The following is a 12837-nucleotide window of genomic DNA, read 5'->3' as shown; positions in this document are numbered from 1 at the left end:
CCAGTGGCAAACCTTCTGATCTCACAGGTTTGCTAATCTGACAGAACAACGCTGCTTTAAAAATCAACATCAAAACAGTCTGAGGGATTTGAAAATACTGCATTTCACCATATAAATTGAGTTTACTGATAAAAATTGTGAAATGCAAGACTCCGGTGGGTGCAACAAGATGTCTGCTTGCCGCCTTCTTACTGTGGGCAAGTGTTGGGTGTAGCAAGATGGCGGCAATGGAATATCCCTTCCGTTACAAATTCTGATGGGTCACCTAATCTGACGAAACACCAGAATGGTGTCACTTCCAGCTCTGGCAGATGTAAACACTGCCATTCCCCAAGCAAAAAATAAAAAGTAAAATTTCATTGTCTATGGAGATTTTTAAGTACTGTAGTTTGGTGCCATTCTACGATCGTGCGCAATGCATGACATGTTTGGTATTTGCTTACTCTACGTGAAGTTATCCTTTATACTGTACAAAGAAAATGGGTTATATATTTGGTTTTTGTGCATTTAAAATTAATAAATTCATTAAACTGGTTAAAAATGTGCAGAAGGATATCAGTTCACTAATCACTCATTGCCTCGTCCATTGTGAGCCATAGTCTATGTACATATATATTTTCTCTTTCGTTCATTAACAGACACCGCTCCTTTAAATCTTGACCACAGGGTTATCACGCCACCTTCAAGGGGAGGACTAGGCGGAACATGTAATACATGTAAACACAGCAGAACTGCATAGTTCCGCCCAGGGGGCAGTTCCTCTGGCTATAACCTCTCAGCCTGCTTCCTGCAGCTCAGTTTTTTTCTGCCTAGTGAAGAAGGACCTAGGCTCCTTGAAGGGACCGTTGGTCCTGGGGATTTTTGGATTTTTACGCAAGATTTAGATCCTGTGATCTATCAACAGCCGGCTGGGTGGCAGGCTGGATAATATAGATCCTTCTAGTCTCCCCAGCCTGCCATCGAGCATGAGCAGGCCCTGGCTACACGCTGGGTCGGCCACGACATGCCCCTTCTGCTCCAGGGGTGGCCAGTGAGCTATATGCTCCAGGGCACACATATGACCGGGCTTCTGCTGTCCGAGTCAGTGTGCTGTGGCCAGCAGCCACCCGTACTGCTCGGGCAATGGGTCTGTGATGGAATGCCTCCAGCTATTTCAACCGGATGGGTAAGTACAGCTCTCCCTGCCTCAGCAGGATAGAGCATCTGGGCATTCCCGGGAAGGTCGATTAGGGGATCTCTCACTCTCCCTTTCTTCTCTCCCTATCCCTGTTTTCCCTTCTCCCATGTGGGGGACGCTGTATGACTGGGCATGAGGTGCGGAGCGTGTACCTGGGCCGGGGGTCCTCCGGGTGGGTGGGGGGACTGGGCTCTGGAACTGGACAGGAGTTGCGCTGGCTGTTTGGGTCCGTGTGCTGTGTTTTTTTTTCTCAGTGTCTACAGTGCCTGTGAGAACTTTTCCTCTGCATGTGCTGGCGCCATTTTCCAGTGGCCGCCGTCATTTTCCCTTTGTTTTCTTGCATGATGTAAGCGCATCTTTGCATGCTTACTTTGGCCGCAAAGTTTTGCAGGCGGCTGTGTAAAAGTGGCAATTTACACCCTTTTCTTTTTAAAGAACGTTAGTTTTGTTGTAAATGCATTTTTTGATGCATGCATTGGCCGCATGTTCTGATGCAGTCGTTTCAGATGGCAACTCCTCTGTTGAGGCCTGCCTCTAGTTGTGGGTGAAGTTATGTTTTTGCTGTTTCCACCCCTCGTTTTGACACTGCTTGGGGACGTCCCTACGGTCAAGATTTAAAGGAGCTGTGTCCGTCAATGAACGAAAGAGAAAATAGGCTTTATGTACTCACCGTAAAATCCTTTTCTCTGAAGTTCATTGACGGACACAGCACCCACCCCTTCTATTTTTACGTTTTACTGCCTGTTGACGTACTGAGCTGCAGGAAGCAGGCTGAGGGCTTATAGCCAGAGGGAGCACCCCCTGGGCGGAACTATGCAGTTCTACTGTTTTTACATGTTACATGTTCTGCCTAGTCCTTTCCGGAAGGCAGTGTGATAACCCTACGGTCACTATTTAAAGGAGCTGTGTCCATCAATGAACTTCAGAGAAAAGGATTTTACGGTGAGTACAAAAATCCTATTTTTTTCAGTTTAGTTCAGGCTTATATATAGGGGTACTCAACATTTCTTTAAGCTTATTTTTACTTCTAGCATTCATTATAAATTCATCTAATTTAAAAGGCAAGTTCAGTTTCATCCATTGCTACTCCCAGCAATTGAGCACCAGTCATTTTAGCAGTGTTATTGAGCTGCTAAAAGTCTCCTGTAGCCTAATTAAAGCTGAAGCTCAACTAACAAAAATCCTATAGCTTCAGTCACATCACTTACCTGTAATTAAATATGTCCCACGGTGCGCAGGTGGCTGGAACTTGGAGAAATCTTGTGTGTTGTAATGCCTGTCCTCTTCCTGCCTCTGAACCTCTGGCACTGCAGTGGTTAACAGCTTTGGCCCTTCAAGCAGAACAACAGTACAGGTGGTCTGGTGGGGACACACTCCCTTCTTTTCTCCTTCATTGAGAAAAGGACTTTCATTGACACAGCTTATGAATGGGTGAAGAGTCTGATCAGACTCAGAATCCATCCCCCATTCACAGATCATGTTACAAGAAGTGTAATCAATGAAAGTACTTTTCACAATGGAGTAACAGGAAGAAGGGAGTGCGTCCCCACCAGACCACCTGGACTGCTGTTCTGCCTGAAGGTCAGAAGCTGTTAACCATTGCAGGAGCTGAAAGTTCAAAGACCGGAAGAGGATGGGCAAGTCCCACACATAAGATTTCCCCAGGATCCATCAGCCTGCAAAACATGGGACATAGTTCATTACAGGTAAGTAATTTTTTTTTAGTTAAGCATCAGCTTAAAGGCACTAGCAGCAAATTAATATATCCTCTAGTGCAGGGTTCAAAATGTCAAGTCCTGAGCTACTAGCCAGGCCTCAAGGGTTACTCACCACCAGTTGACCCACCCCACCCCTACCCTATCCCTACCCTACCTCTACCCTACCCTGCCCTGCCCCACCCCTAATTTCTCCCCTAAGCACTTCCTAAATGTTTTATGCATAATTAAGTTCTAAATATTAACAACTTTATAAGTGCAGCCTCACCTATGCCCAACAATGTAGCATACCAGTATCCAACAATGCCGGCTACCCGTGTCCATCAATGCAGCCTCACCCGTGTCCATCAGTGCAGGGGAAAAGAGAGGAGAGCATGTGGCCATATTATCAGAGAGCGGAGACATTGCTGTAACAGCTTACATTTCAATTGTTGAGTGTTCCCGCCGCTCGTCGTCACATCCCTGCCTCCTGGCCCAGGGACATTGATATACGTGAAACATCCCGGGATTGGACGGGTGATCTGTCTATCAAAGTACCAGGGCCAGGAGGCAGGCTGTGTGTGAAGGCAAGTGGCGGGAACACACGGCAATTAAATGTAAGCTGTTACAGCGATGTCCCAGCTCTCTGATGATTTGGCCGCCTGCTCTCTCTCCTCCCCTCCGCGATCACTGGGAGCACAGCTCCCATTCAATCATGCATTCTGATGGTGCTGGGCCCCCACCCCCATGCTCCCAGGCAACCCTCGTTCACCAGCCTGTAGGCGAGTGGAAAATTTGGAGGCTGCTCTTGTGGCAACAGTTTAAATTCATCCATGTAGTTTTAGCCTTTTTTTTTTTGCCATCTCTATCCCATTACGGAGATTTCCCTTCACTTCCTGTCCCATAGCCAAAACAGGAAGTGAGAATAAATCTCAGAAAATTAAAGGAAATTTCTTGGGGACCCCCAAGGCACCAGAACTCCCCATAGGAAGATTTCCCCTCTTTTTTACTTTTCTGGGGACAGTCCAAAATTTGGGATTTTCTTTTACTTTCAATAATAATAATAATAAACAGGGCAAATGGAGAGGGGAAATTTCCTTAATGGGGGGCAAAGACAGCAATAAAAATTGACAGGGGTTCTTATCCCTCTCCACTCCATTCCACACAAAAAAAAAAGTTTTGCCTTTTAGTTATACTTTAGGAGTATACACCAACTTTTTTCTTTGGAGCCTCTGTGTCAGAGTGGCACTTGAGCAGAAGGTGTTCAAAAGAGGCACCAGCTGTGCCATATGCATGCATTTGTTTTCTCCTTAGCTTATTCAAACGTGTAATACACAGACAGTCATTAGAAAGCAAAGTAGTTAAAGTGGATAGCGTAGCCTATAATCCTTGTAATTTCTTTTGCCAACTGTGTCCCATCGGGCAGATTTCACTTCCTGTACCATAGCTAAAACAGGAAATTAAAGGAAATCTCTCCAAAGTGAGCGAATCCTTGCTTGTCACCAGAACTAGTGCCCCATTAAAAGATTTCCCCTCTATTCCTGTTCTGGTAACAGCCAAAAATTGGAACTTTCTTTCACTTTTGATACCAGTAAATGGTAAAAATCGAGAGGGGGAATCTCCTTAACAGAAGCACAGATGGCAGTAAAAACCTGACAGGTGTTCTAATCTCTCTCCACTCTATCCAGAACTAAAAACAAGTTTGCCTTTAGTTATCCTTTAAGCTTTTAAGGGCTCAGAAGGTACAGTTTAAAATTTTGCTTTGTAATATATGGATCGTATAGATGGTTTCTGACCGTATTGCATAATTTACGTTTCCCTTAGTGGTGAAGAAGTTGAATGAACTGTATAAATCTTGTGTGTCCTCGTGTCACTGCCTTAACATACGGCTCCAGAGGTTCTTTGCTGACAAACAGAAGTTGATGGATCGAATCAACAGCATCACAGCTGAGAAGCTTATCTTCAGCTACACTGTCCAAATGGTAAGAACACAGTTGACAAATTATCAAATTTATTGAGCACTCCTTACACTTCCTATGCATAACTGAACTAATTAAATCAATTGTCTTTTGTGCAGTAAAGAATATAGTAAGTGATTGACAAATATACAATTGTATCTGTTACCGTTCCCAAGAAGTTATTAAAGCTAAATTCCAGAAATTTAGCTCCTTTGAGAAAACTGAAGGCACACATGAAATCTCCTGGACTTATCTCTATTATTTACATCTGATAGGTTTATAGTACAGTTTCTAGAGCCCAACGCTGATCCTTCTGATCTCTGCATCTTCAACAGTAGATTCACTGCAGCTGCTGTACCCGCCCCTCCTGCCCAATCACAGACGCTTTGGTATTATGTGAACACATTCACAAAATGCGAAGTCTTCTGTGAATGGGCAGCAGAGGGGAGGGCCATGTATAGCTGTTGTATGTGCTTCTCTCCTCTCCAATCCTGGAGGGTCTCCCTGGCACAGCAGTAAATAATAGAGATAAGTCCAGGCAATATCATGCACCTCCATGTACTGCATAGTTTGCCTTCACGTTTCACAAAGTGGCTGAATTCAGCTTTAAGCTGCTAAGAAAAACATTCTTGTATTTTTATTGTAGGCTTATTGGATACAACAGTGTACAAAAAGTAATGATGTACTATAACCTGCAGCAAGCCGTGCAATTCAATTTTTTATAGTAATCGGAACAATAAATTATGTTTACAGGTTATTTCCAATGGGATTCTGCAATTTACACATTGTCCTTTGCCTTATTAAATAAACATGGATGCCTTTGCCTTTAGTGTAAAAATCAATGTGTGGTCCCTATTCTTGCAGACATTTGTGTTTTTGCTTTAAAGTATTAAAGCCTCTAGATAACTTTTAGGTCTGCCTCCAAATTCCAATATGTACTCCATAACTATCTATGAATTATGTCCACAGGTACAGTCGGCAGCTCTGGATGAAATGTTTAACCACAGGGAAGACTGTGTTCAGAGGTATCATAAAGCTTTACTTCTGATGGATGGACTGGTCAACTTCATGACAGATCAAGCAGATGTAGACAACATCAGCAAATGTGAGTTCACTTGTTATTGTATCAATTATTTTTCTTTAAATGAGGCTATACATTGATGCCATCGTTCGGCCATGCTGTGGCATAGAGAAGGTACTCTGGCTGTAGACAGAGTGGCAGAATGCCATGTCGTCCTGTAAAATGATATGACAGTGGTACTTGGGAAAGACACTCTTGGCTGCTCTTGTATTATAATTTCTAGGAATCCTGTAGCCGCAATCCTAGAAAAGAAAATGATGGCATTTGGTAGCGGATCCATTACAAATGCTCAAATGGTAAACAAGTGAGTGAAGGCTGTGGCGTGTGACTTAGCCGGGAATGGAAAGCTTAAATTTCATACTGCGTAGTATAAATCACCATCTTATTATTCAAAGCTAAACGTTTTCATGATGGATTAAAGTAAACATTGACATAAGGGATATTTTCAGCAGGCTAGAAATGGTTAGCAGTAGTTCCAAGTAATAAGGAGGACCTCTACTGGTGATTTCTTGTAATTATATAGTCGGTGAAAAGAAAATACTATTCACCTAAATAGATGGGTCATCTTGCTATGCTGTTTAATATATTTTATTATTCTATAATATTAATAATCTGTAACATACTGCATTATAACAAGTTCCTAACATAGATTAAAAGGAAGATGAAGAATGCAGGGTGTATAACATTTCTTTAACCATTTTAGTCCTGGAAGGTTTTACCCACTTCCTGATTAGGCCGTTTTTTGCATTACGACACTGTCGCTTTAACTGACAATTGCGCGGTCATGCCAATAAATTTGGGTACAGTGTTGCATGACCACGCAATTGTCAGTTAAACCCAAATAATGTACCCAAATAACATTGATGTTATTTGGGTACAGCATTGCATGACCGCGCATTATTTTTGTTGTTTTTTTTCCCCACAAATAGCTTTCTTTTGGTGGTATTTGATCGCCTCTGCGCTTTTTATTTTTTGCGCTATAAACAAAAAAAAAAAGACCCACAATTTTTTTTAAAAATGTAATAAAAAATTTTTAGGCCAATATGTATTCTACATATTTTTGGTAAAAAAAAAATCCCAATAAGTAAATATTAATTGGTTTGCGCAAAAGTTATAGCGTCTACAAACTACGGGATAGATTTAGAGACTTTTTTTTTTTTTTTTTACTAGTAATGGCAGCGATCTGCAATTTTTAGCAGAACTGCGACATTGTGGCAGACAAATCTGACACTGACACTTTTTGGGGACTAGTGACACCACTACAGTGATCATTGCTAAAAATATGCACTGATTACTGTATAAATAACACTGGCAGGGAAGGGGGTTAACACCAGGGGCGATCAAAGGGTTAAATGTTCCCTAGGGAACTGCTTACAAACTGCGTGGGGCAGTGTCACACTGAAGGAAAAGCGAGATCTGGGAATCACAAGATCTCTCTTTGCCTTCCCGACAGATCCGGCGTTTGCCTTGTTTACACAGGCAGACTGCAGATACGTCTCTACTGTGAACGATCGGTGGGTCACAACGGCCATTGTGGGCGCCCCCTGAACTGCGTGCATGAAATCACATAGAGGTACATGATTTTGCGCACCCGGGACGCCCTGCCCCAGTAAATGTATGTGGGCATTACGGAAGTTGTTAAAATATCTGGAAATGCAAGCAGCCAATTCTAGAAATGTAGGCAACCCTTTAAAAGGTGTGGTAAGTAGTCATCATTACAGCTATTAAATGTGCTCTTAGAGTACCTGGATTCACCTGAATTGTTTTCAAATTCTGTGGATCAAATCATGTATATTAACTAGGTTTACGCTGTTTATTAGGGTACGGATTACAGTCCATGTTGTAGAACTAAAAATATGATATGATTTTATGTCCTGCTAAACATATTAATGCCCTCTATTTCTCCTTACAGGTAAACTTTGCATAGAACGCCGACTATATGCACTTCAAGGCAGCATTTGCGCATAAAGCTTCGTCTCCACCCTGTTCAAGTGTGCATTTGTGGCTTACTCTATAAAAACCATTGCAAGCACTGTGGCAGAGCTTCAGGTTTATGCCATTCTTCAGGCTGTGTACTAGCATCAGACAAGGCTGCAGATTGGTCAGTGTCTAAAATAGTGTGGCTCTCTATCAAGTTGTAAATTCCCTTCAACTGCTGTAAGAATCTGAAAATTTGGAACTCTTCATGAATTCGAGTTATGGATCTTTTGCATTACTATGGCTAGATTAGCCATAAAGCTGTAAAATGTTACTATGCTACGAAAGTAGGACATATTTCCTACTGAACAGGATATGCAAAGTTCTGCAATGCAACACAGTGTGTTATTACAGTCTGATACATATAGGTGTATAGCCTGGTATGCAGACTGATGGACCTTTACCTGGACCTGAATTCAGATGGTCTGCCAGGAGTATATTTCTCCCTCTGCACCACTGTGTATGCTACTTTATCGTCAGCTGGTACTGAACGTTCATAGTGTGGAGGTATATGTAAATCTATATGTAAGTAGCTTGCACCTTGCTTTTATTATACTTCCTGCAGACATCACTTTAAATGTTTATTTTGCACAATTCAGGATTAGTGAAACTACTTTCTAGTGCTGATGGTTGGATATACCTCCTTGTTCTCATTTATTAAGCACTAATACAATGTCTGAATGAGGAGGACAATATTTGTACTGCACAAAGCTGATCACAAACCAAGTAGGACAATTGGGAATTCCTCAAAATGCTTGCCAAGTCTTGGAACTACAAAGAATTTGCACAGAGTGAAATCTTTCACAGACTTTATATCATCCCAGCTACTGGCAAAGACTATATATTTTAGGATTTTTCCCATAACACATCTTTTCTCTACACATGGCTATAAATCCTCTACCAACCCCTCCGGGCTTTTGTGTAAATCTTGCAAAGTTTACTAAAACTATTGGGGAGGTATGCAACTGGTAAACTTATCCTGAAGGAGGAACTTTCTTCAAGAAAAAGAAACTAAATACAGAAGGAGGATCTGCTGATCGCACAAGCAGATGTTTCCATTGGACATAGTGCAGTGTTGATGAATACCATTTTGCTGCATGTTCTTTTGAAAAATATATACCTTGCACTTTATTCACAACCAAGCTTTGAGAACAGCAACCAAAACAAAGAAGGTGTGACCCCAATAACGGCTGCGTGTAATGGTGGGCTGTGCTTTCAGAGACTCGGAGGAAAGGTTACCATCAGCCAAGGTTACTTCTGGTCTCATTTCCTTTTTGTACTACACTACCAGTGTATATACTATAGTGTACATAAAGATATATGTATATAATGTAGATTTTCTTGGACTGTAACTAGCAGTAAGTATGGCTAATCCCACATTTGTCGCCGCTTTGTCTTCCTATCAGCAAAACCTTTGCTAAATTTTGTCATCCCAAATTGATCTATTTCTGTACGCCATGGAAAGGATTCATTTAACACGAGCTGCCATTCTTTTTGTGTACTTGGACCTGTCTGAAAACTGTCCTCGAAGGATTTAAAAAGTAGCTTTAGGTTCTGGCATATGGGATTTTGCCACTACAGAGGACCGTATCATTCATAGTATATACATTTCAACAGAATAATTCCACGTGACTTCATTAAAGACTTTGGCTTCTGTTTTTATTCACTTTTTGGCCATAATAAGTAATCTGGAAAAAAAAATGATAGTAAATCCTGGCACAGACAATATTCTTGTAGTGGCCACCATTGGACCTATGTGGAGCTGCTACAATGTAATAAGGACTGCGAAGATCCAGAAGTATTATGCCATAACTCCTGGTTTATAGGTCTTGTTTTAGCAGTTGGTCATATTCAGGCAGTAGATTGCTTATCTTTTTCTGTTTGTATCGCCTTGTGTTGTCATACATCTCTGTTGGGTAGTAAACAATGGTAAGTTTTATAGTATTTTCACGGTGTTACCTCAGATGGAGGCCGTGGGGTCACCAGGAGGACCCAAAACACGTGAGCACCTGTTTGATGCAGTGTTGCAGCCATGATCTAGACGCTGGCCACATCCTATGTGTCTTTCATAAGCAATGCGTCATTGAGCATTGTGTGCAATAACTTTGTTACGTATGGAATTCACAAATGATTGCTATGTGCAACAAGAATATCAGTAGTTTGATGTTCATAATGCTGGAAATGTTTAGCTGAGCATAAAGTTGTTGAAAAATTGTACTCGGAATAAGCAAAAGGAAGCAGTGAGCTTTTGTCAACAAAATGGCAGTCTGGTATGGCCAGCTTAAATGTTTTTTTTCAACCACTTATATAGCATGATCATGCACCACTGCATTTAAAATTTTTGTTTCTCAATACTTGAATTTTTATTTAATGTTTTGGTCAATAAGCATTAAACCCTTCAATGCCGAAAAAGACTCATTAAGGGTCGGCTTTCCAAAAAGGAAAGCAGGTTTTCTCTGTACTATCATGACTTCAGGCCACAAGGGTTATGTAGCGATATTTTATTTGCCATTACCTGGATTGCATTTTTTCTCGTTTTTATGTTGTCTGTTTCTTAAGATTTGATATTTATTGTGTGTTAGCCAAAAATGAAAAAAAAAAAAATCAAATGCCCAAAAAAAGGTAAAAAAAAAGTGCCCTTTTAACTCTTTTGCTACGATAATGGAACAGAGTATTGTGTATTCAGGAAAGCGATATTCTGTAAAAAAAAAAAAAAAAAAAACCTCGTGCTTGAGATTCATAAAGGATAATCAAAGGCTAATTGGTCTGCTTCGTGTGTGCTGATGTGTGAGTGAACTGCTTTATTTTTTAAGCCTTATCAATTCAGTGCAGGACATTGTAGTAGTCTTTGTGGCAATCGGCTAGTGATTAGGTTGTAGATGCCCATTCCATTCTCTGTTCTACAGTCCAAAGCTGACCTACTTACAGGAATCCCTAGAAAGACTCTGCTGGATTGAGTCTTGGTTATCTTTTGTGGCTGCTACTTTTGCAGGTTTCATCTAAAGGATTTTTTTTTCACTTTCAGCACAAAAAAAAAAAGTCCTCATCTAGATATCTGTCAGTCAGGTGTTTAGATTACTTTCTGGGTATGCCAGGGCAAAGAATAACTCTTGTGTTTTTAAATGGCTGGGTCTTGAAACCTAGTTTTTTGACTGCACAGAGCTGTTTTGGTTCATTGACATGAATGATGTGTTCTATAACATTTATGCCAAAGGCTGCCATTGTGGCGTTTCACTATGCTGCCCATTCATGAACCAGATAAACATTTTATAAATCTGGAGGTGCTGGGAAGCCTTGTCCCCTTCCACTGGTGTGTCATAGTGGCTGCAGGATATATATGACAGATAAGTGGAAGCTGGCGTTCCTAGCATCAAATGGTAGAAATTTGAGTCCATATGTATTTTCACAGTGAAAGCTGGATTTGCCACTGTGGCATCTCCAAAGTGTTCCAGAGAAAATCCAAAGTGTTCCAGATGCCCATTTATGCTGAAAGTAGAAAAACCTTTAGGCCAGGTTCACACTGGAACCGGCTGCGGATAGCACAGTAACACTGTGCGTTCCTGTTCCCCGTTTCAGGGACGAATCAGGGCCGAATCTATGCCTGAATTCGGCCCTGAAACGAGCCAAAGACGCAGTGCGCTCCGCAGCCGCAAACGGAGATATGTGAACCGGCTCCATAGGGAGCCAGTCACATTCTCCTGCTATGCAAATTGGAAGCAGGGAAATTCGCATAGGTGTGAACCCAGCCTTAATAACAGAGATCTAATAACAGCTGGTTTCACACACATGTAGGTCAAATTTAAAGTAATATCCCCAGCTAATTCTGTTCTTATAACAACCTTTTATGGATGAAATGTGTTTGTTTGAAAATGTAAGTTGTAGTGAAATTGCTTGGGACAAATCTGAAATTGGATGTCTGTTTTAGTAATAAAATGAATGCAGTGGATAGATTTTGAGATAAAGGTGTGTTCATTTTTAATTTCCTTCCATTTTATTTTTTGTGTGTTGCTTTTTTTTCATTTATTTGTATAACTTCAATAAGAAAATGTACATAAAAAAAATAAAAAATAAATAAAATGTGATCAACCAAAGTATGTGTATTTCTTTTGTTTAAACCTACTAATGATGTATAGCTGTATATTATAGCAAACAATAGATCATTTTATAATGAGCAGTGAAGGTGCATATGGTGAATTGTTGTTCTGTTGCTTATCTGAAAGATACCTCTAGGAATGTGTACTAATAAAAAAGTAAGTGTAAAAATTGACATGAACAGATCTTCACGTTACACTGGCATGCAATGTGCCTTGTAGTACCCTCTATTCATTATGAAGGCGTGCAATTTTTACACAGGTTTTTGTGCTCTGTAACAATTGAATACAGGATAAGCTACCTGGACAGTGATATTTATTTATTTTAATTTTTTTCTTTTATTCATTAAATTTTTATTCAGATTTTTTTTCAAGAAGGTCCAATTAATTCTTTGTTTCTGTCCACTTCCTAACATTGCAAGTAGAGATAAGTAGGCAGACAGATAAGGTACTAAAACAACAAGAAGAAGAAAAAAAAGTAGGCCATTCTGAGCCCAGACATTGTTTATAAGATATAAATATCTCCTGTACAGATATACAGTTACAGTACTATATAGTAAGATTGGATGTCTAAGCCATGGGTCATTGATTTGTTAGGTCTTTAATTCTGAGAGCTACAAACCTTCAAATATTCTGTAGAAGTTTTAAAAAGTTTGTCCCTTAGGCCCCTTTCACACGGACGGCTGTTCTGCCGCAGTTTAGCATGTTTGTTTTTTTTTCTGTAAAATTCAAGACTTCAGGCACAGCGATCAGCTGCATTTGTACAGTGCATTTACCTGCGTTTATGTGCGTTTCTGTGCAGTTGCGTTCAGCTGCAGTTGTCTAATAAAGTCGTTCCCGTAGCAACCCTTTTTTTAAT

The 12837-nt window shown here is 40.6% G+C and overlaps 1 protein-coding gene across 4 annotated transcripts in view; it reads left to right on the top strand.

Moving 5' to 3' along the window:
* ULK1 (unc-51 like autophagy activating kinase 1) overlaps window positions 1-11978 on the top strand; it is a 123050-nt gene extending 111072 nt beyond the window's left edge. For all 4 annotated transcript variants that reach the window (XM_077461768.1, XM_077461767.1, XM_077461771.1 and 1 more), the window contains exons 26-28: window positions 4696-4853; window positions 5799-5934; window positions 7823-11978. In XM_077461768.1, the coding sequence (XP_077317894.1) occupies window positions 4696-4853; window positions 5799-5934; window positions 7823-7878 (350 nt within the window). In that variant the 3' untranslated portion in view covers window positions 7879-11978. The remainder of the gene's footprint in view (window positions 1-4695; window positions 4854-5798; window positions 5935-7822) is intronic.
* Window positions 11979-12837: the final 859 nt, after the last annotated feature.

This window comes from Lithobates pipiens, unplaced genomic scaffold (assembly GCF_037356315.1).
Source record: "Lithobates pipiens isolate NorthernLeopardFrog02 unplaced genomic scaffold, aLitPip1_a1.2 Scaffold_3, whole genome shotgun sequence".
Lineage (NCBI taxonomy): Eukaryota > Metazoa > Chordata > Amphibia > Anura > Ranidae > Lithobates > Lithobates pipiens.
Note: the sequence above shows the minus strand (reverse complement) of the source record. Positions and strands in the feature narration are given on the sequence as shown.